General features: G+C 54.6%; 3 protein-coding genes across 9 annotated transcripts in view; 2 read left to right on the top strand and 1 right to left on the bottom strand.

Annotated features, from left to right (window-relative positions):
- The first annotated feature begins 601 nt into the window (after positions 1 to 601).
- RAB34 (RAB34, member RAS oncogene family) lies at positions 602 to 4536 on the top strand. Of its 2 annotated transcripts, none has more exons than XM_059909104.1 (11): positions 602 to 710; positions 1380 to 1592; positions 1805 to 1896; positions 2733 to 2801; positions 2904 to 3005; positions 3122 to 3186; positions 3314 to 3365; positions 3540 to 3621; positions 3701 to 3791; positions 3924 to 4031; positions 4114 to 4536. In XM_059909104.1, exons 2-11 carry the CDS (start codon positions 1539 to 1541, stop codon positions 4179 to 4181), a joined length of 783 nt encoding a protein of 260 aa, XP_059765087.1. In that variant the 5' UTR covers positions 602 to 710; positions 1380 to 1538; the 3' UTR covers positions 4182 to 4536. The 2 variants fall into 2 exon arrangements, with proteins under 2 accessions (XP_059765087.1, XP_059765088.1); XM_059909105.1 differs by having other exon boundaries at positions 603 to 710; positions 2736 to 2801.
- Positions 4537 to 7782: 3246 nt separating this feature from the next.
- PROCA1 (protein interacting with cyclin A1) lies at positions 7783 to 16426 on the top strand. 4 transcript variants are annotated; one of them, XM_059906708.1, is made up of 5 exons: positions 7783 to 8236; positions 11965 to 12048; positions 14168 to 14303; positions 14582 to 14737; positions 14816 to 16426. In XM_059906708.1, exons 1-5 carry the CDS (start codon positions 8149 to 8151, stop codon positions 15474 to 15476), a joined length of 1125 nt encoding a protein of 374 aa, XP_059762691.1. In that variant the 5' UTR covers positions 7783 to 8148; the 3' UTR covers positions 15477 to 16426. The 4 variants fall into 4 exon arrangements, with proteins under 4 accessions (XP_059762691.1, XP_059762692.1, XP_059762689.1 ...); XM_059906706.1 differs by lacking the exon at positions 7783 to 8236 and adding an exon at positions 8502 to 8933; XM_059906709.1 differs by lacking the exon at positions 11965 to 12048.
- A 1005-nt stretch (positions 16427 to 17431) lies between these two features.
- The window catches only part of SUPT6H (SPT6 homolog, histone chaperone and transcription elongation factor), a 31577-nt gene continuing 27107 nt past the window's right edge, over positions 17432 to 21901 (bottom strand). For all 3 annotated transcript variants that reach the window (XM_059906704.1, XM_059906703.1, XM_059906705.1), the window contains 6 exons: positions 21729 to 21853; positions 19891 to 20003; positions 19404 to 19481; positions 19141 to 19307; positions 18488 to 18675; positions 17432 to 18227 (listed from right to left, as the gene is read on the bottom strand). In XM_059906704.1, coding sequence (XP_059762687.1) covers positions 18041 to 18227; positions 18488 to 18675; positions 19141 to 19307; positions 19404 to 19481; positions 19891 to 20003; positions 21729 to 21853 — 858 coding nt within the window. In that variant the 3' untranslated portion in view covers positions 17432 to 18040. The remainder of the gene's footprint in view (positions 18228 to 18487; positions 18676 to 19140; positions 19308 to 19403; positions 19482 to 19890; positions 20004 to 21728; positions 21854 to 21901) is intronic.

Here is a 21901-nt window from a genome sequence, read left to right as displayed (position 1 = left end):
CATTCACAGTCCCCTCCCTTTAAGCAGTCTTCTCTTCCTTGCTCCAGTCATCTTTGCATCCCCAAATTCAGTTCCTGACACAGAGCAAGGTTTAGTAAACGCTTCGGTTTTCTTCTTTGAAGGACTGTGCTTACCTCATATCACATCGCCTTTCTGTCCTCCCCCTCCTCTCTTGGAATCACCTTTGAAGGTGAGATTTGTTGTGTGCTACTCCTTCTTCTAGCCTGCAGACTGCAAAAAAGAAAAGTCCTGGGGGAGTGGGGGTGGATTTCAATGGGGTCAGAGCGAAGAACGCCCATACCAAAGGAGAGTCCCCATGTCCCAGAGCGGTGACTTCTCCAAAGGGAGGAATTCTGGGTCCCCTAGCCCTCCTTTATCCTCCACCAAGGGAGGCAGCTTGGTCTTCGGCGCCCCAGGCCCCCAATCTAACACGGCAGCCTTGGAGGAAAACGCACCAGATTTCGGACCTCTCTCTCCTTGGTGGCACCTCGTTCCGACCCTGGCACCCCCTCTACGCTCCCCACCACCACCTCCCAGGGCAGAAGGGCGAGTGGGGGCAGACCCTATGAGTCACGTCCTGGGCCTGGAGTTGAGGAGGGAAGCACCGCCTCTCCTAGGGCCCCTTCTCTCCCCCTTTCCCCTCCCGCTGGTTTCTGGCGCAGCCAGATGCTGCGCAGCGATCACCGATTCCCCATCACCAATTCGACTGGGTAAGGGTCCCCATGGAGGCTCCGCCCGGCACAGGAGGTGCAGGGGAGAGAGACCTGGGGGATCCCGATCTGGGAAGGTTCCAACCAGGGTGAGGGCGGGCCCGCAGCCGGGTGAGGCGTCTGCAGGGGGAGCCTGACCTGGGGCAGCGCTGGCGGGAGGAGGGGAGGGGGAGGCTGGGGCGGACTGCGAGGCCTGGAGCTGCCGGGAGAGGGGCGGGGGGCGGCCCTTTTCCAGGAATTTCCGGGGATCAAGTTACAGCGCTTGCGAAGGGAGAGCCGAGTGGGACGCGAGGCCCTGCAGCGCACTGGGCCCCTCGCCCCCTCCTCCAGCAGTCCACCGGCCGTGCTGTGCCGTCCCTGCCCACACTGACCCCGTGTGGCGGGGCCGCTCCGCGCCCCCGGGCTTCTCTGTTATGGTAGGGTCGCCTCAACCCCGAGTTGTCGTCGGGTCTTCACGGCCTCGAGTTATTGTAGGAACTATCCGGCCCCGGGTTATTGTAGGGTCTGCGCGGGCTCGGGTCCCCCCAGACGGGACTCCACGCCCCAACTTGGCGGCCGAGGGGTCTCCTCGCCCCCGAGTCGTCCTGGGGACGCCCCGGGCCCGGGTGATTGTGGGTTCGCCCCGGCCCCGGGTGATTGTCTCATCCCCGTGGCCCGCGGTGGTTGTAGCGTCCCCGAGGCCACGGGCTCCCGTAGGCTCCCCGTGGCCCCGAGTTATAGTCGGGACCCCTCGGTCGCGGGTGATTGTCGGGTCTCCACGGGCCCGGGTCGCTGGGGCGGATCAGGCCTCCGCGCCTTCTCAGGGCGCCCCGCAAGGCCGCAGGCAAGATGAACATTCTGGCGCCGGTGCGCAGGGACCGCGTCCTGACGGAGCTGCCCCAGGTAGGCGCCAGGGCCACGTCGGGCTTCTGGCTGCGGTGGGTGTGGGCGGGGAGGAGGCGGCACCAGACCAGTTACAGGCTTGGGCCCAGCCCTGCCGCCCAGCTAGGCCTGCTGCTTCTGGGTGGTCCCCTCCCCATCCCCCGCCGCGGGCTGCTTGGTTGCGGGAAGAGGGCCAGGAATGGGTGAGTCCCGTTCTCTTCCATCCCTCTCAGTGCCTGAGGAAGGAGGCCGCTTTGCACGTGCACAAAGGCTTCCACCCCCGCGTCACCTGCGCCTGCCAGGAGCACCGGACAGGCACCGTGGGGTGAGTTAGAGACACCCGGAACGAAGAAAGGAAGTCCCTGGAAACCTGTAGTCAAAGCAAGGGTACAGAGCCAACAACTGGAGGCTCCATTTCAGCTTTTACCAGCTATATGGTTGTTCCCCCTTTTCATGCCCCTGTGTGCTCCCGTTTCTTCCAGCTAGGTTGTGGCGAGTCCTAAGAGATGGGGTGAGGTAGGAAGGTGGCAGTTTAATTCCTGACACAGAGAAGGTGTCCAACATGAGGGCGTGGTCACCAGCTCAGCTTCCTCCACACCATCTATTTGAGCTCCAGGGCAGGGAGCAGTCCTAGAGGGATGAGTCCTATTGTGGGTAAAAAAAGGTAACACTCTTAACAGTTGCCACCAGTAATTGAGCATTTACTGTGTGCCCAAGCAGTGTGTTGTATACTATTATTGTCTTTTATTAAATGGAAAACACCGCCACTTTTAAGATGTATCCTGATTTCAGAGATGTTAGAATGTATGTTTGTGTGTGTGTGTATGTCTCAGAATATAGGACATTTATCTCATTTTAACCTTCACAACCACCCAATAAAATGTATGTTAAATCCCCACTTAACAAAGGTTGAAACTGAGGCTCAGAGAAGCTGAGAAACTTGTTCTAAGTCACACAGCTAGTAAGTGAGAGCCGGAATTCAAAATCATGTCTCTCTGATACTAAAACAAAAACACTCCTCCCCAGCATATTTGTCCAGGCCTGGTGTCTATGGTAACCTCAGCCTGGGTGCAGCTACCTTTGTGGACCTACTAGGGAGCATTGGGACTCCTCTGAGTGAAAGAGCTAGCGCTCACTTTTCCTGCCCACTCTTGTGTCCAGCAGATTTAAGATCTCCAAGGTCATTGTGGTGGGCGACTTGTCAGTGGGGAAGACTTGTCTCATTAATAGGTAAGAGGGTGCTGCAGCTGAGCTGTTTTGGGCTGGGCAGAGTGGGCCCAGGTCTAGCCAGGTGGGCTGGGCTCAGGACCAGAGCATCTGGTGCCCCCTCAGGTTCTGCAAAGACACCTTTGATAAGAACTACAAGGCCACCATCGGAGTGGACTTTGAGATGGAACGATTTGAGGTGTTGGGCGTCCCCTTCAGTCTGCAGCTGTGAGTTCTTCCTCCACTCCTTCCCGCCGTTCCTTCTCCCAGCACCTATCTCCCACCGCAGCCACCAGCACCACCCTGCCCCACACATACCTGTGTTTCCCCCTCCTTCCTCCCAGCTGGGACACCGCTGGACAGGAGAGGTTCAAATGCATTGCTTCGACCTACTACCGAGGAGCTCAAGGTAAGGGCCACGGTTAAGTGAGGTAGGTGGGAGCACCTGGCCTCTAGTCTAGGGCTGGAGGGATTGTGGAAATGAACCAGTAGTGTCTTCCCCAACAATCTGCATATGTTTTCTCCCACTCTTCCAGCCATCATCATCGTTTTCAACCTGAATGATGTGGCCTCCCTGGAACATACCAAGTACGTGGGCATGCTGAACTATAATGGGGGCTCTGGGAAGAGAAGGTTCAGAAAAGAGGGGGGTCAGGAGCATGGAAGGGAAGGAGAAGAATGCATATCCTTCTGGGCATGTAAGTGTCAGCGGGGGGAGCCTGTCTAGCTCCCTCATCCCTTGCTGTCCACTGTCTATGGCAGGCAGTGGCTAGCTGATGCACTCAAGGAGAATGACCCTTCCAGTGTGCTTCTCTTCCTCGTGGGTTCCAAGAAGGACCTGAGTGTGAGTGTGCCAGGCGGGGGAATTCCCACCTTGACAAGGGAAACCCCACCCCCAGCATCTGACTCTGACTTTCCCTCAGACTCCTGCTCAGTATACGCTAATGGAGAAAGATGCACTCAAGGTGGCCCAAGAGATGAAGGCCGAGTACTGGGCAGTCTCATCTCTCACTGGTGAGTCAGAGGCGTCCCGCCTTCTGCCGTGGCATTCCTGCCTACCTTGCCTCTCACTCCCACACCTCCAGCTGTGCTCATTGACCCCAGGCCTGGAACTGCCCCTGAGCACCCATCTGCTCCCCGTGTCAGGTGAAAATGTCCGGGAATTCTTCTTTCGTGTGACGGCACTGACCTTTGAGGCCAATGTGCTGGCTGAGCTGGAGAAATCGGGATCCCGGCGTATTGGGGATGTTATCCGTGAGTGCCCGCCTGGATGAGGGTGGCAGAGGGCACAGGGACCTTCCAATCCGTGCTTCACATGTTTCTCACCCTTCTTCAGGCATCAACAGTGATGACAGCAACCTCTACCTAACTGCCAGCAAGAAGAAGCCCATGTGTTGCCCATGACGGGTGAGGGTACTGTCCAGAGACTGCCCAGCCCTGGGGCAGTGTGCCACATTTACTCCCCCAGAGCTCAACCCCTGGACATTTGCACTGACTGTTTTTCCAGACCAAAGAGCTGCCCCTTGGTGGCAGTATCCCCAGAGGTGTAGCTGGGACCATGCTAGTCACTTCCTGCTCCCAGGCACCGTGCCAAAAACTGGATGCCCCTCTCCTCCAGGGCTCTCCAGGTTGCCCAGTGGTAGGGAGGTGGGTGAGCCCTGCTGCTCTTACTCAGCCTGCTGGGCCCTCTGGGTCTGAGGATGCTTAATGGTCCTAGCCTCACACTATGCCTTATGCATTAAAATATCTATTATTAGCAGGTTAGGTGCTGGAGTCCTTTGTGGGGGATCAGGGATGTGGAATGGGCAAGGCTGTATGGTCATCTTGGGACTGGAGACTTCTGGGATTCTGGCCATTCCTGGCCTCTGGGCAGGCCTCAGGCAGGCTAGGAGCTCAGGGACCACGTTTTGGGGATGCACCGAACCCTCACTGGATGACATCTGAATAATTTTTGAGATCTTTGAGAGCCCTTTTCCTTTGGTCCCTTCCCCCTCAAATGTCTCCTGCTACTTCGTGCTTATACCCAAGTCCACCATTGGATAATATTTTTATTTTTTTTCACCTTCCTCCTGCCTGTCCTTTAAAAAATACTTCTCTGAGGGGAACACAGTGAGAAGTGAATGAGTTTTGGTTGCTTTTTGGGTTGACCAGAAGGCCCAGGAAGGTAGAGGCAGGGCTCTTACTCAGAAGATGTGCTATCTGACAACATCTAACTATATTAGTTAAAATTATCAGTAGCATATTCTTATATTTTAAAACAATTAAAAAACTAAATTGGATTAAAAATAAGACATACGGGGACTTCCCTGGTGGTCCAGTGGTAAAGAATCTACCTTACAATGCAGGGGACGTGGGTTCGATCCCTGGTCAGGGAACTAAGATCCCACATGCTGTGGGGCAACTAAGCCTGCGCGCCACAACTACTGGGCTCACGCACCTCTGCTAGAGCCCGCGTGCCACAAACTACCGAGCACACATGCCCTGGAGCCTGAGAGCCACAACTAGAGAAAAACCCGAACACCACAACCAGAGAGAAGCCCGCGTGCCAGAACAAAAGATCCTGCACGCCTCAACGAAGATCCCGCATGCTGCAACTAAGACCCAACGCAGCCAAAAAAAAAAAAAAAAAAAAAAGGCATACACTTTGCCCTCTCCAAAAAAAAAAAAGACGTGCTCCAAGTCAGGAGGATCTGCATTTGAATCCTTGCTGTCCATCCTGGGACACTCAGACAAATCACTTAACCTCTGTGACTTAGTTTCCTCATCTCTATTATTATTTTGGGGGGGCATGCCACGCGTCTTACGGGATCTCAGTTCCCTGACCAGGGATTGAACCTGGGCGATGGCAGTGAAAGCCCAGAATCCTAACCACCAGGCCACCAGGGAACTCCCAGTTATTTCATGGATGAAATAAGATAAAGCACTAACATACATAGGAAGAGCTCAGAAACCTTAACTATTATAATAACAATTTCGGTGAAGAGTGACCAAGAACCTGGCTCACTGTTGACATCCAGAGAGCCAGAGATTGGCTGGAAGTGTCTCAGATATCTGGGCCAACAATGGCGGGACACATGTGGCCTGGTGTCATCCTGGGAGGTCATGGAGGGTCAAGATTAGAACACAGATCCTCGTTCCCAGTTAGCAAGTGCTCTTCCTTTGCTTCCATTCTTTTTTTTTTAATTTAAATTGGAGTATAGTTGCTTTACACTGGTGTGTCAGTTTCTGCTATACAGCAAAGTGAATCAGCCATACATATACATATATCCCCTCTTTTTTGGATTTCCTTCCCATTTAGGTCACCACAGAGCACTTGAGTAGAGTTCTCTGTGCTATACAGTAGGTTCTCATTAGTTATCTAGTAGTGTAGTAGTGTAGTGTATAGTAGTGTATATATGTCAATCCCAATCTTTTGCTTCCATTCTTACCCACTACTCTATTCTGGAAGAGTTGGCTTTTCTGCACTCTCCCCTTTCTACTGGCTTCCCGTCCCCTGCTGTTCTTATTTTTTTAAAACTATTTTATTTATTTTTGGCTGCATGTGTCTTTGTTGCTGCACACGGGCTTTCTCCAGTTGCGGTGAGCGGGGACTTCTCTTGTTGTGGAGCACGGGCTCTAGGCACGTGGGCTTCAGTAGTTGTGGCACGTGGGCTCAGTAGTTGTGGCTCACGGGCTCTAGAGCGCAGGCTCAGTAGTTGTGGCGCACGGGCTTAGTTGCTCCGCAGCATGTGGGATCTTCCCAGACCAGGGCTCGAACCCTTGTCCCGTGCATTGGCAGGCGGATACTGAACCACTGCGCCACCAGGGAAGTCCTCCCTGCTGTTCTTAGAGTTCTCTAAAGCTACAGTGGGTAAGAGGGTCTGGGTGGTGATCCTGCCACTCCGGCTGCTGGGTCTTGAGGAAGGTGGAGGTTGAGATCATGCAGAGCAGCAGCAGGAGAGGCCCTTGATGACTCTGGAGAAAACAAAGTTTAAGCAACATCCTTTTCCCTTCTCTCCATCCTTTGAGGCATATCCTGGCTTTGGAGCCTGGTACCAAGAGAAATTGAGAGGTGTGATGTGTGGAAAGATAGTGATGTGGCTGTAACACTTTTTTCACACTCTCCTGGAATTGTTCTTCCATCTCTGTTTCCTTACAGGACTGTGATCCCCAACTCTTGCCTTACACAGAGTGTGTGTGTGTGTGTGTGTGTGTGTGTGTCCTGCACCATAGTACTGCTGTGGAGTGTTTGTGCTGCGTGGAGCGTGGGGAGCAGGAGTATGGGTCTGTGTTCTGGGTGGTGTATGTGAGGGGCGTGTGCATGTGTGCGTGTTGCGTTGGTCCGTGTGTGGTGAGTAGATATTTTAACCTGCGCTGTGAGTGTGGTACATGCATGTGCAGTGTGTATACTATACTTGAGGGTGAGAGGGGTGTGCACTGTGAGGGGCGTGTGTAGTAGGTGACTATGCGTGCAGCTTGCCCTGCTCCCCGCATGGGGCAAGCCTATGGAGATACGACATGAGGTTGCAAGAGTGAAATAAAGCACTAACACACACAGGAAGAGCTCAAAAACCTTAACTATTATAAAAAATATTTGGGGGAAGAGTGACCACGATTATTTGGCTCTATGTTGATGTCTATATTGGGCAGTATTGTCTCAATACAGGGTGCCCCATGGGGGCTAGGAGGGGGCGCTGTGGGTGGGCGCCACAGGCGGGGCTGCAAGCCGACATCACGTCTTCATTAGCTGGGCTCCAGTGGTGGGGCCTGCGGACGGGGAGAGAGAGCGAGAGCGAGCCCGGCCTCCCGCCAGGGAAGGAGGGACCTTGGAAGAGCCAAGATGGCGGGTTGGAGTTTAGAGGGAGTAGCTCCCTAGGCACGCGGGCAGGGCCCCGAGTGTAGATTGGGGGCGGGGCTAAGGGCAGCGGCTGGGTTCCGAAGGATTGGGAGGGGCCCGGATGTTGAGAGAATGGCTGGGGCGGGGCTAAGAACGGGGTTAGGGGCGGGGCTAGGGTCTGGGGGTAGGACTAAACCTGGAGCAGATCTAGAAAGGAACTAGGGATGGGATTGAGGGCTGGGCCTCAGCGGCCGAACTAAAGTTTAGACCTGAGATAACGGGGAGGTGCTAAGGTTAAAGTGGAACAAAGAGGGAGAGGCCCGAATGAACTGGGAGGACCCGGATGAAGAGCGCAGCGGAAGCTCACACTTGGACTAAGACAACGCAGCCTAGAGCGGAGGGAGGCGGGAGACTGGGCAAGCATGAGGCGGAGTTAAGGGCTGGACTGGGGCGAAGCTGAGATGGGGGTTTACGTTGGACTCGGCCAAGCTGAGGTTCAGGGTTGGACTTATGCGAGGAAGAGTCTTGTAGAGACGAAGAACTAGGCTGAGAGATATGTGGGTTAGGACGACACTGAGGATTGAAAGGTGGACTAAGGAAAAAACTGAAGACGATGCCAGCTGGTGGGACGAGAGCAGCACCGGTAAGGAGGGGACGTGGCAGCAGATTAGGGGAGGGCTTCCAGCTGGGGGCGTGGCACGGGGGCTGGCTTGAGAGCCCGAGGGGGGTGTGGAACCTGAGAGAGCCCGACGAAGGAGGCGGGGCCCAGGACTGGCTGGGGCGGAGTTAGGATATGGGGGTGGGCTCACGTCGAGCCATGGACCAATGATTGAGGACTGGGGTCCTGAGGACCCAGAGAACTGCCTGCGCGTTCAGTTGGGGTGGTCCGGTTGAAGCCAGAGTTGAGGCCTACGGTTGTAAGGCTGGAAGACGTTGCTGTGCCGCACCGGGGGCCCAAGCCGCTGCCCAAGAAGTGCGGGGCTTGGCTGGAGCCCATGGTCCAGCGCCCAACTAGTCGCCGGGGCTGGGGCGGGAGGTTTCATTGACTCTGGGGCAGGAAAAAGTCTGGAAGTTCCACGGGCGACATCACAATCGCCTCCAGATGTGGGCGGGGCCGGGGAGGCATTTCCAAGGAGACGGGAGCCGCCCTGCCTTGCTCCCTCCTCTTCCCTCCTTCCCTTCCTTGGTTACTCCCTCCCTTCCTTCCTCCGTCCCTCCCTCCTTCCCCCGTTCTGCTGCCCGGGTACCCAACCTGAAACCCTACCCCCTGTGCTGCAAGGTCGGGGGGGAGCGCCTCAGCTCGCCAGACTGGGAGGATTCTGTACAAATGAGCATCACCTGTGAGTTTTGGCCCCTGCGCCCAGAATAATGCCCTACTGAGAAAGAGACCACAAGCCTCCCTCTTCCTTTTAAGCTATCACTCTCATTCATTATGAAGTCCCCCCCTGTGTCCAGCTTCAGTCACTTCTGCTGAGGAGCTCTGGACTGCTGCCCTGGACTGCTGCTTCAGTCGGAAACTCCGACTGAAGATCTGAGGAGAGTTATTAAATCCCTCCCCTTGGTAGAGCTGTAATTGTCAGGGCTTCTTGGGGGTGTCGGGGGAATTAGCCAGTGGACCCTGCATATAAGCCTCTTCCATGGTGACTGGAGAGAGCAAGCAGAGTTTGAATCCTGACCCTGGCTCACGCTCCTCTGGCCTGACCTTAGGGTCCAGGCTGGATACGGGAGGCTGTGGAGTCAGGACTGAGTAAAACCAGAGGGTGAGGAATTGGCTATATTAGAGTTGAAAAGCCGGTGTAATGGGAAGTGATAGCTGGCAGGACAGGTTTTGGATAGGAACCATAAGTAGGCTGAAAGAGCATAGACTATGGAGCCAGGAAAACTGGATTTGAATCCTACCTCTGTCATCTGTTGTGTCTTTGGACAGGTTACTTATTGTAAGTCTCTCTGTCCCCATCCATAAAATGGGCTTTGGTGAGGATTTAGAATCAAAGGCATATTTTAAAAGCCGCCCCCCCCCACCCCCGAAAAAAAGCCCAGCACAGTGCCTGACATTAGGAAGATGCTCATCCAAGGTCAATTCTCCTTCCCTAGAAAAGTCCCCAGGTTTGAACCCTGAGCAGAATCTCCAATGCCATAGCTTCTTTGTGGCTCCAATAGGGGCTTTATTCTCTTCTACTCATGTGTTCATTCAATCAACCAACATTTACTGAGCACTTTCCATGTTCCAGGATCTATAGATACAGAGGTGGATTAAATATAGGCCTTGTTCTCAAGTTGCTATAAACACATGAAGTACATTGGCGCAGGGTAAAGGGGCAAAAGAGAAGTGTGACCCGTTCTACTTGGATAGCATTGTTCTTTCCAAGATGAGCAGGTGTTCCTGGGGAGTGGGAGGCAGGAGAGAAGGAATGGAAAAGGGAGGGGTGGGAGGAGGGATGGATGGACAAGAGGAACTTATAACTGAAGAACCAGGGCCTGGGTCCTGGGAACCAGTTCTGTCCTGATGAGTTCTTACCTCATCCTGAAGGCAGTGGAATGCTATTAAAGAGAAGGAATGTGCTGAACCGGTTTGGCTGCATTGTGAGGACTGGATGTGGGTGGTGAGACAGAAGTCAGGGAGGCCAGGCAGAAAGTTACTCCAGCTGTCTTGGTCAGAGGTAATGAAGATCTAAACCAAGACAGAGGCAGATATGGGGGCAGGTAGGCATGGCAAGACTTGGTCATCAGGTTGGTGAGAAGTGAGGGAAAGAATGATCCCTAGATTTCTAGCTGAGGTGTCTGTTGCTCTCTGAAATGGAAGATACAAGAGGAGGTGGTTCATGAAGGGTAGGGAGAAGATGGTGGGTTCATATGGGACATGCTGGTTTGATGTTTTGGGAATGCCCAAGAGGACATTGGCTACGTGCTCATGAAAGCAGTCTGAATTGGAGACCCAGATTTATGTCATTTTATTAGTGGATGTTGAAACCATGGAAGGGGATAACATTATCCAAGACAAGCCTGTAGCTTCTTCTGAGGAGACCAAAGACAGAACCTTGGTAATCACCAATTTAAGGGATACAGCAGAGAAGGAGGGGACAGCAAAGGAGTTAGGAAAGAATTAAAAAGCTGGGAAGGAAGAGAGGAGAGGGGTCTGTCATGGGAGCCAAAGGAACAGTTTGCAGAAGAAAGAGATTGATTGGTCAACAGGGTCAAGTGAGATGAGACTAAAAGAAGGCCACTGGGTTTGGCTATTAGATCACTGGTGGCCTTTGCCTGGGCTATTCTGCTAGAGGGGCTGGGATGGCTGCCATGCTGTAGGTGGCTGGAGTAGAAGAGAGAGGTAGAGACTCTGAGCTCACTAAAGTAGGGACTAGGCTTCCTTCACTGGTGCCTAGTAAAGCTAATCCATCCGTTAAATGAGGGAGTGAATAAACTTGGATTGAAAAGGAAGAGGGGTGGGATATGCAGTGGCAGAGGGAGAAACAGGGTTCATAGAGTGTTTTGTTTAAAGATGTTCATAGCCTGTAAGGAGAAAAAAAAACCCAAAAACAGTAAAGAGGCAGAAGGCGAGAATTCTGGCTGGGACCTAGAGTTCAGGTGCTTGGGCAGGAGGAAGGAGGGCCACTTCCCCAGACTGGAAGTTGATGAGGGTGGGGGCAGCCATAGATAATGCTGGTGAAATTTTGTGCTGAGAGGAACAGAAGCAGGGTAGGAGTTTCCAGGAAAGTGCTTGGAGTTTCATTCATTCATTCCATTAATTTTGAGTACTTCCTGTGCTGTGGAAAACAAGCTCACCAGGGACCAGTAGAAGGATGACCGAGTGCCACTGAAAGCCCAGCTGAAGTCCCCAAGCAGTCAGCTACCTTCCTTAAGCAGGACTCAGCTCCAGTACCCCAAAGGACAAAGCTAATAGTAGGAGGAAAAAGGAAGTGGCAGACTCTACCCTGTGGTTGCTGATGGAGCTGCTGCCGGTTGGAGTTGTCTTTGGGAACACCCTGGGACAATTGCTGGAACTGTCCCTTCTTGCCTAGACTCTGGCTCACTCCTATTCATGACTCCAGATTCAGCTCCTATTATGCTTCTTTCAAGAAGGTCCCCCCATCCCTATCTCAGTAGGTGTCCTTGTTCTGTCCTCCCACAGGCCTTCCTCCCCACCATTTCCCTCCCTATCAGTGTTTGCCTCACACTACTGTCATGCACTGTTCCACAGACCTCTCCTGCCTCAACCCTCCTCATCCCCTCCCCCAGCCCCTTGACAGCAGGGACTGTTGTGTCGTTCTTTTAATCTCTGCATCTTCTGGGGACTGCACCTGGAGCTTCTCAGGAAATGTTTTTTGAATGAATGGCATGGAGAGGGGGGCTGCTGTTACCTCTCTGTACTCTCAGATATAAACAGGTTACCCAGCTGGGAGAGAGGACATCTGCTGGCTGCTGTGGCATCCAGCACTGACGCATCTACCTTCTCTGAAGGTGGGTCTGTCGGGGGGATCTGTGGCCCCAGGGGTCCCCACCACCCCTCACCTGGTGGTAGGCAGGAGGGAGGGAAGTGTTTGGTCCTGAAGGGTCACCCAGCTGCCCTACCCTGAGACCCCTTCTTGTGCCAGACAGAGAGGGCCACCCCTTCCTGGAAGCCACAATCACCCCTTTCCTTTGTACGGCACTTTATGTATGGTGCACAAATATCTTTGACACATGTGAACTGAGTCCTCCCAACAACCCTGCAAAATAGGTATTACCATCATCCCCATTTTGTGAATAAGGAAATCAAGGCTCAGAGAAGTAAAAGTAACTTGCCCCAGGTCACCCAGCTAGACTTGGACTCAGGCCTGACTGCAAGTTCAGGGCAGTTGCCACCCTGCTGCCCTTTGCTCCAGTTCAGCCGTGCTGGAGAAAGCCCGAGGTGGTGGTGCAGGACTCTTACTCCCCCTGCCCCTTATTTCCCTGAGATGGAGAAAGGGCATGGGAGGAAAGGAAGCAGAAAGGGAGGCCACTAAGTGGATCAGGGGTGTATGGGGGACCCAGACCCCCCAGAGCCTGGTGGGGGGGAGGGAAGGGGAGGAAGAATGTAGGGAAGGCTCAGACCAAGCTGCTGTCTCATCTCTCAAGTACTTTAAGGCCACTTGGAGTAATACACCCCCAGCCTGATTAGCTACTAGCTGGTGGCCAGTATGAGGTCTTGCCCCAGTTCCACCCCTTGTAGGGGCTGGATAAAGGCCCAGTCCTCCTGGCCTGTTTGGAGGGAGTTAGCCAGCCGTAGCACCCCAAGTCGGGCTGCCTTGGCACTTGTGAGTGCCCGCCCCCTTCCTCCTCTGGGAGCTGCCAGAACTGGAGTTCAGGGGGAACCTGCAGGAAGGTGCCTTGTCCTCTCGGCACAGGGAATCACTTCATGGGCTTGTTTTAGATGGTGGCCCAAGGGGAGAGCCATTGGTAGCTGGGGCCTTAGGCAGGGTCAGAGCTGAGGCAGTGAGGGTGGAGGCTGGGAGACACCAGTGTGTGCACAGGGCTTGCATTCAGCTGAGCAAAAGAGGTAGGAACCTTTCTTCAGGCCTTTCCCCTAATCCCCAGGCCTCTCCCCAGCAGCTTCTCCCCTGTGCCCTGGGACATGGTATCTGTGTCGCCTACAAGGGGTGGACTGTTCAAGTCTGTGGCTCTAAGGACTGGGGAGAGAGAATGGATGGGGAATGGGAACTTGATGAGTAAAGAGAAAGGAAAGAATCAAGAGTGAGTCTGGGAAAGGGGAGAGAAGTGAGAGTGAGAAAGGTGTCAGAGGGAGAAGAGAGGAGGGAAAGGGAAGAGTCAGCAGGAGAAGCCAAGGAACATGACGCACTGGAGGCTCAGGCCTAGCTCCCCTCCAGGCTTGAGCTGTCATGCTGCAGCAGGCCCTGGGGCTGGAGTGGCTTCAGAGGCTGTGAGGGGTCAGACACTGGCCTCCTGGGCCTGAGTGGGGCAGGCGCAGGAACTGAGGATGCTGCTGCCGCCAGCGTTAACTGCTGGGGACTCTGAAGTGGCGCTCCCCTCTGCCGCGGCAAGAGGGCCCTCCCTTACCCAGGCACTCTGTGCAGTGGGGCAGCTGACAACTCCGAGCACTGGGTGAGGGGCAGGCAGGAGTCAGCAGAGGGCCCTGGGAAGGAAGGAAGGTAGGCTCCCACAGAAGGCAGGGGAGGGGAAGGGCAGGTGTCACAGGACAGCAAGGGGGACTTGGTGAGACACTGTCCTGGGAGTCTGCGAGGGGCAGGCAGAGTCACACGCAGTGGACTGGGGAGAGGAGAGCGCTGGGCTGAGTTACTACTACTCAGCAGTAGAAGCAGCTGTGGGGGGAATTCCCTGGTGGTCCAGTGGTTAGGACGTGGCGCTTTCACTGTCGGGGCCCGGGTTCAACCCCTCGTTGGGGGAACTGAGATCCCACAAGCTGCATGGCGCGGCCAAAAAAAAAAAAGAAAAAAACAGCTATGGGGGAGGGAGGGACGATGGCGGCAGCAGGTGAACTTGGTGAAGCCTTTAGATTGAGCTGTGGGAAGGGAGATCCAGGTATGTTGCCGCTGCTGCCCGGTACGACGCAGACTCTTACCCCAGACTCCTACCCCGTCAGGTGAATTCAAGGACACTGACAGGTGCTGCTGGAAACACAGAAAGTGCACCGGGCACATCATCCATCCCTTCACCTCTGACTATGGCCACCACGACGTGCACCTGCACTCTATCAGCCACTGTGACTGTGATTCTAGGTAAGGACCCTCCTCCTTGGGAGACCCACAGCCCAGGAGACTCCTGGGTAGAGCCAGATCCAAAATTTTCACTGTGGTTCCCCGCTTCAGCTTTGACCTGGCGCTGCCAGCCCGGCCCCAGCTTCTGTAAACCTGGCTTGTGTTCCAGGAGCCACGGGGAGGTCTTTTGGCAGACTGGGCTGAACCCAGTGGAAGCCTGCTGTCCCTCAGGCTTCTTGCTCTGGGCCCCTGGGGAGTCATGGAGGCAGGGGAGCCAGCCTGAGTCCCCTGTGTGGCAGGCTGAAGGACTGCTCAGAGAAGACATATAGCAGTTCCGGAGATGTGGGCCCAACCTGCTCCCAAGATGTGGACTCAGCCTGTTTCAACATCATCCAGTGCCCATGCTTTGAGCTCATCCCAGAGGAAGAGTGTGTGGAGCGGTTCTGGTGTGGCTGGTGAGTGCCGGTGGGCTGATGGGGGGCACTGGCCCCCACACTCTGTCAACCGTCTTTCCCTGTTCTCCTCTCCCTCAGGTGCAAAAGCTACAGGCCTGTCTCTGTGGCAGTGATCCACCATCCCATCCACCATGAGTGCAGGGCAGATGACCTAAACCAAGAAGAGGAAGAGGAGGAGGAGGAAGAAGAAAGCAAGCCTCCCATCCCGACCCAGGTGGGGCCCCCCGCCCTCCCCACCAACACAGGTATGGGCATGGTCACAGGTACCCCTGACTTAGCAGCTCCCATCACCATCTGGCGTTCCGAAAGCCCCACAGGGAAGTCCCAGGGCAGTAAGGTGATCAAGAAGATAAAGAAGAAAAAGGAAAAAGAGAAAGACGAGGAGGAGACGGATGAAAAGGCAAAGGTGAAGAAAAAAGTCAAGAAGGGCAAGTTGACTAAGAAGAAAAGCCCAGTTAAATCAGAATCACCTCCAGACTTAAACCGATCGTTCAGCCCAAGAGAGTTGGCCAGGATGTCAGAGTCCAGCCCAGACAGCTGGCAAGATCTGGAGAGTGAGGACAGTTACAATGACCCTGGGCGGGAGGAACCCTCCAATGGGGATATTGTGGAGTCTTCATCACCCAGGAAGAGAGAGAAGAATGGGGTCCAGGCCAAGAAGCCCAGGATGAAGACCTCGCCAGTCAAGAAGGTCAACAAGAGGAAATCTCCCCCAGCATCAAACCCCTATCTCAGTTGAGGCCAGGGCGACCAGGGTGAAGAATAAATGCGATCAAGCCTGTAGCTGACCCCCTGCTTCTCTCTCCCTCCAACCTGGCTACTTCTGGGGAGAGGGGGCAGCCTCTGGGCATAACTGGAGCCAAGGGGCTAAGGAGCTGCAGGTGTTTCTGAAGGGCAATCCATCTTTCAAGAGGAAGCCCAGAGAAGGCAGGTGGGAGGGCAGGCAAGGGGCACAGCCTGTTTCTCTGTAACATCCTAGATCCAGGGCAGCAGCACCTCTGGGTGGGAAGGAGGCTTCCTGTCTGTCTACTGGGAGACAGGTCTGTGCAAAATCCACTTGGTGATAGGCACTGTGTGCAGCGATACCACTAGGTGATAGGCACTGTGTGCAGCGATACCGCTAGGTGATAGGCACTGTGTGCAGCGATACCGCTAGGTGATAGGCACTGTGTGCAGCGATACCGCTAGGTGATAGGCGCTGTGTGCAGCGATACCGCTAGGTGATAGGCGCTGTGTGCAGCGATACCGCTAGGTGATAGGCGCTGTGTGCAGCGATACCGCTAGGTGATAGGCGCTGTGTGCAGCGATACCGCTAGGTGATAGGCGCTGTGTGCAGCGATACCGCTAGGTGATAGGCGCTGTGTGCAGCGATACCGCTAGGTGATAGGCGCTGTGTGCAGCGATACCGCTAGGTGATAGGCGCTGTGTGCAGCGATACCGCTAGGTGATAGGCGCTGTGTGCAGCGATACCGCTAGGTGATAGGCGCTGTGTGCAGCGATACCGCTAGGTGATAGGCGCTGTGTGCAGCGATACCGCTAGGTGATAGGCGCTGTGTGCAGCGATACCGCTAGGTGATAGGCGCTGTGTGCAGCGATACCGCTAGGTGATAGGCGCTGTGTGCAGCGATACCGCTAGGTGATAGGCGCTGTGTGCAGTGATACCACTAATAAATTGAACCTTTCAACCCACTCCGTGCAGCCTTGCCTTTCCCTCTCTAAGTGGCCCTGGGGCAGATGCTGGTGGCATCAAAAGGAACATGAACCTTCCCAGCTGGTGTGGCCCTGCTCCCGCTAGGCCCTTCTAGGCCTTTTGTGCTGAAGGGAAAGGAACTGAATTCCTGTCAGAAGGCCAGCCCCTTCCCCCAACTCTTGCCAACAAACAGCCAAAGGGATCTTGAATGAAGGAAAGCAAGGCAGGGAGCTCTCCAAGTTTGGGCAGCAGTGGCCTTTTTTGACTTCTCTGCTGAGCCCCAAGCAGAGGAAAGGGAGGGGGAAAGCTTTGCTTTCCCAGAGCTGACAGGCAAAGCCGTGAGGTGAAGCCCTAGTGAAGAAACACAGGGAGATCAGTCGAGAACAAAAGAGGCAATGGGGCTGGGGGAAGGGACTAGTCAGCTCTCTTCGCCAGGGCTGTGTGTGTGTGGGACCAGGTGAGTGGGGGGCCCATCCTGGGGGAGATACGCTTGACTCACGTGGAGGTACCGTCAGAGACCAAGGCCCAGCCGGCAAAAAGGGGAGAGAGAGGTGCAGGGTTCAAGTGGAGACACCCAGATTGACTTCTCCCATGTGCCAGAGAAGACTAGAAGGCACAGTGGATGGGGTGGCTGTGTGTGAGTGTAACAGCAGCTGCTAACATTTCCTGAGGCTTGATGAGGTCCCAGGCACTGGACTTAGCACTTCACACATTCTTTCTTAGTCCTCACAGCTGCCCTGCTGAGCTAGGTATCATCATCTCCATTTTACAGATAAGAAAGCTGGCTTAGAGACAACAGGAACTCGCTCAGGGTCACAGGGCTGGGAAGTGGAGCAGGGATGTGACCCTAGGCAACGTGGTACAGAAGCCACCTGCTCCTCTGTAAGTCCCTGCCTCTCTGATGGCCTGGAAGAGGGAGTCAAGGGAGGCCTCAGAGCTCCGAACACTGCTTTGAAAGCTCCCCCTCAAGAGCTGGAGAGTTGGAGAGAAGCTTTGCCAAGTGCTCTGTAGAAACACTGTTTATTCAAATGACGGGCAGGAAGCGTGGCAGCAGGGGGTAGGGGCAGCCGGGTGGGGCTGGGCAGGTTAGCACTGCTCCCCTACGTCCCTTGTGATCCTGCTTTGACAGCCACCCAAGCTGTTGGTATCAGGGTCAGAAATACCTTCCCTCCTCTCTCCTGTCCCAAACTGAATAAATAGCATCCCTCTCCCCACGGGAGCTGGGGGAGACTCACGTGCTGAGCTGGTGCCCCGTCACAGCCCAGAGTCAGGTGAGAGCAGAAGCTCAAAATGGCTTGTAGGGAGTAGAATACAAAACTGTTTGTTCCACTCTCATTTCCTTTTTCCTCTTCTTCCTCCCTGCCACACTCCCTTCCCAGCCTGGTCCCAGGACAGGTGGTCGGTGAGGGCCTGGAGTGGGAGTATTGTTGCCTAGCGTACACTGAGCTCAAGTGCGCAAGGCCATCCAGCCTGTCACCCATCCAGGCTGACCACCAAAGAGAACGTCAACTCACTCCACTTTATGGACAGAAAAAGAGGGGCAAGGAGTGAGGCAATGGGCAGCCAGGCCTCTCCCAGCCTCAGAGGTAACCAGAGTCCTAGAAGCAGGCCCCCTACCGATCCATCTCGTCCAGGAGTGGGGTGGCATCGCCAGCAATAGACATGGGGGTGCTTTCGATCATAGGGCTGGGGGAGGGCCGAGGTGTCAGCCGCTGCTTCTGTTTCCGCCGTTCTGCCTCCTTCTCCTGCAGCCACTGTTCCGCCATCTTCCCCCAGTCGATGGCTGCATGGCTGTTGGACCTGGGAGGGAGAACAAGGGCCTTTGAGACTGGGACTCTCTAGAAGAAAGCCTTCCCAGCAATCACTGGTGAGTATCCATTCTTGCAGAAATGGACCTCGCCTCTATGGACAGCAACCACGGCCTGCTGCCACACTGTGTTCTTCCCTCTTCTCCCAGAAAGCAGTCCTCCTGGGGACATCACCTGGGTCATGGCTGTCAGAAGATCCAGAGCACCTCCCTCTCCTAATAACCTGTTCTGTGCCACCATCTGTATACTTACTTTGGCTGCTGCTGCCGTTGCCGGGAGCTGGAGGAGGGCTGGGGCTGGGCCTGGGCAGACTGAGGGGTGGTGCTGGCCTGTAGCTGGTGGTACTGTGGTGTGGTGATGGGCTGGCTCGGGGTTGTGTAGGAGTAGCTGGGGGTCATTAGTGGCGTGGCCACTGGCTGCTGGGCTGGCGTCGGGAACACCTGGAGAAGGGTGAACAGTTGAATCGGGACGGGTTTTGTGCTTATTTGGTTTTCCTGTGAATTTCTGGCAAGCTGAAAATTTGGGCTCCATCCAGAGCCTTCCAGCTGACCGTCTCCTGAGCAGTGTGTGGTTCTGAGCAGCAGAGGCAGGCCAGCACGATGGGACCTGGCACAACAACAGGGCACACCCTTGACCACTTGAGGTTGTCAGAGGCTTGAGGATTCTAAAGATCCCAAAAGACTCTGTGGAAAGGTCAGAACTTCTCTCATTCCCTTTCCCCTCAAATGGGCCTGAGAAAAAGGAACATCTGCTGGAGACAGTTCCTAATGCTGTGGTAGCCCCTATGAAGGCCCTCGTGGTGGGCACTGCAGAGGCCAGTCTATGGACACAGGCTGGTAAAGGATGACCGTTCCCTTTCACCCTTCCCCACCCTCTGCAGGGAGCTTCCTCCCCAAGCCACGTACGTGGTAAGCGCTGCTGCCCCCTCCGCTGCCGCCATAGCCATACTGGCTGGAGGCCCACTGCGCTGGGGTGGCATTAGGGTTCTGGCCTTGGCCTGTCACGGCAGCAATGGCACTGAACACCTGTGAGGTCATGTTCTGGGGCAGGGCGTTCACAGCCCGTGTCAGATCTGTAAGCACACAGAGGTGGGAGATGGGCATGTTAGAGGTGACAGTCCTTCTAGCTCCATCCCTCTTACCCCCAGTCCCCGGCACGAGCTCCTTACCTGCAAGGTTGATGTTGGCTGGGGTAGCATTGATAGAGGCAGGTGTCCGGGTCCTGCTGCTGCTACTGGGGGTGATGCCTGTAAGAAATGGCCCAAATTATGTCTCACCAGAAACCTACTTCTGGTTTTACAACTGGGGGGCTGGGAGAGGTACTGAGGTGGGTGGAAAGAAGGGAAGCTGGGGGTATTCCCTGGCGGTCCAGTGGTTAGAACTCTGTGCTCCCACTGCTGAGGGCACGGGTTCAATCCCTGGTCGGGGAACCAACATCCCACAAGCCACGCGGTGTGGCCAAATAAATACATAAATTAAAAAAAAAAAAAAAAAAGGGAAGCTGTATAGGCAAAGTGGAAGATGGAATAGGAATTAAGAGAACTATAATGACAGCCTAGGCCTCAGCCCCTCCTATAGAAGGCTAGTGATTATCTTGACTCAGCACTTAGGTGTCCCTTCAACCACACTCCAGAAGTCAGAGAGAGTAGAACTCACCTGGTACAGGATCCTGATAATGATCCTTGAACCATCTGAAAAGGCCATTCACAGTCGGGAAGATTTGGCCCCGGTACCGGAATCCTTCTGGAGTCACTGTTACATATTCTATCCTGGGATTTTGGGAGGAAACATGCATCAGATACCACTTGTGGCCAGCTGTAAGAGAGCGGCCAGAGCAGATTTCCACCATGTGAAGTAGCCACACTGGGTGCTGGGGGAAAGGAGAGATAAAAGAGCCAGTCCCTGACCCTGTAAAAGGAGGCTGCACTCTGGGTGAGGTGAGGAGGGCACAGCAGAGTCCAGGCAAGGCCAGGAGTCAGCAGCCCCTGGTGTGCTATGTTCAGGCTGCCAGAAGAAGCCTTGCTGGGGGCTGGGCCACCGTCCTGCGCTGCAGTATGTTGGCAGCACGCTGCAGGTCAGGGTTACTGAGATCACAGAGTGTCGGGGTTGGGAGGGGCCTCCCAAGGCAGCAAAGCACAGCTCCCCACGAGCCGGAATCTGGAAGTGCTTCTTGACGGTGGTTGGTCTGCCCTTATTTAACACTTTGCCAGAGCAGAGAGTGGAGCAGAGGCTGGGCTCTGGGTTCAGACCCAGTCCTTGTTCCAGTTTTGTCTCTGCCACTCATCACCTATATAGGTTTGTACCAAGTTACTAAACCTGAATCTCAGCCTCATTTGTAAAATGAGGATAATAGCACTTAAACCCATAGCGTGGGTATGAGGAATAAATGAGACAACACGTAAAGCACTTATCGCAACACTTAAAACAGGTTGTGCTCAATAAAGGATAGCTGTCAACAGCCAACAGTCAACGCTAAGTATGGCAATGTGCTGACTCATATTAAGCTGAAACCTGCTTCCTAGATCTTCTACCCAAGTGTTGTTCATTCTGCACCACAAGGAGTTTGTGCCCCTTTCCACGGGACGCTATCATGTTGCCTCTGCTCCTGGTTTAAGTCCCCTGTTTGTTCAATTGTTCCTCATGGGATAGTTTCCAACCGCCACATGGTCCTGGCTGCCACCTTCTGGAAGCATGCTGGTGAGTCAGAAAAGGCTTCTCAGAAACAAGCACAATATTCCAAAAGTGCCCACGATGGTGCAGGGTCCAGAGTCCAGAGCTTCTTGTCCTCTGGCCTCTGAGCCCCTCCTAATAGAGCCCACACTGTGCATCATGTGCGAGCAGTACAGGACTAAGAGCAGAAAGGCACAGGCCGTGGCCAAGGACCAAAGGGAGGATGGGGGAGTAGAGAAGGCTAGTATGGCTATCAGTCTGGGTAACAGACACAAAGAAAGCAGGCCTAAGGAAATCAGACTTTGTCTGATGCCGGGTGAACAAAGGAGGGACTCAGATGGAGGAATCCCTAGGAAGGCCAGCCTGTCAGTCACACACAGAAGGGAGCGGAGCAGGTTAGTGACTGGAAGAGATGCTCTCCTGACCTATCCCCGTTCAGCACAGGCTCACCACAGCAACGGTGAGCCACCGTGTGCTGAAAAGCCCTGGTGAGGGTGAAGCAGAGAGTGGAAGGAGTGACCAGTGTGTTGGCTCCCATCTTTGCCAGTCAGTGGAGAGAGTGTCTGGTGATTTCTATCACTCTCTGGGAGGGAGAAGAGGTGAAGGGAACACCTTTTCCCAGGGTTGATTAAAGCACCTTTCTTATTCAGTCTGCCTTTTGCCTCTAAATCATCACCCTCTTTCCCCACCTCCAACCTTCACCTCCACTCTAAACAGATAAGAGGAGAAAGGCAGTCAAGCAGAACCAGAGAGAGTACTGTTTGGGGGCCTGCTAACCTATCTGTGGACCCCAGTGGCAGCACCTTCTCAGCACCAGTGCTCACCTGGGTTTACCCCGGGGCTGGTATCCCAGTAGGAACTTGCCGGGCAGTTCCTTGCAGGCACAGATGAAATAGGGAATGAAGGTGGGCTTCTCCTTCTTAGTTTTGATGAGCAGCTCCTCTAATTTCTGGGGGTAGAATGAGGGGGAGAGGTTGGGATAGCAGCATGCTTGGTA

The sequence above is a fragment of the Balaenoptera ricei genome, chromosome 20, assembly GCF_028023285.1.
Source record: "Balaenoptera ricei isolate mBalRic1 chromosome 20, mBalRic1.hap2, whole genome shotgun sequence".
NCBI lineage: Eukaryota > Metazoa > Chordata > Mammalia > Artiodactyla > Balaenopteridae > Balaenoptera > Balaenoptera ricei.
The sequence above is the reverse complement of the archived record's forward strand: the minus strand, read 5'-3'. Positions and strand labels throughout refer to the sequence as shown.

What these genes read in the sequence shown, in the direction of transcription:
- RAB34 (XM_059909104.1), top strand. Translation starts at nt 1,539, where the DNA reads ATGAACATTCTGGCGCCGGTGCGCAGGGACCGCGTCCTGACGGAGCTG. An exon ending in GCCTCCCTGGAACATACCAA is followed by an intron (nt 3,366 to 3,539) that starts GTACGTGGGCAT and finishes TGTCTATGGCAG; the next exon opens with GCAGTGGCTAGCTGATGCAC. An exon ending in GGCAGTCTCATCTCTCACTG is followed by an intron (nt 3,792 to 3,923) that starts GTGAGTCAGAGG and finishes TCCCCGTGTCAG; the next exon opens with GTGAAAATGTCCGGGAATTC.
- PROCA1 (XM_059906706.1), top strand. Translation starts at nt 8,696, where the DNA reads ATGTGGGCGGGGCCGGGGAGGCATTTCCAAGGAGACGGGAGCCGCCCT. An exon ending in CGCATCTACCTTCTCTGAAG is followed by an intron (nt 12,049 to 14,167) that starts GTGGGTCTGTCG and finishes CTACCCCGTCAG; the next exon opens with GTGAATTCAAGGACACTGAC. An exon ending in GAGCGGTTCTGGTGTGGCTG is followed by an intron (nt 14,738 to 14,815) that starts GTGAGTGCCGGT and finishes CCTCTCCCTCAG; the next exon opens with GTGCAAAAGCTACAGGCCTG.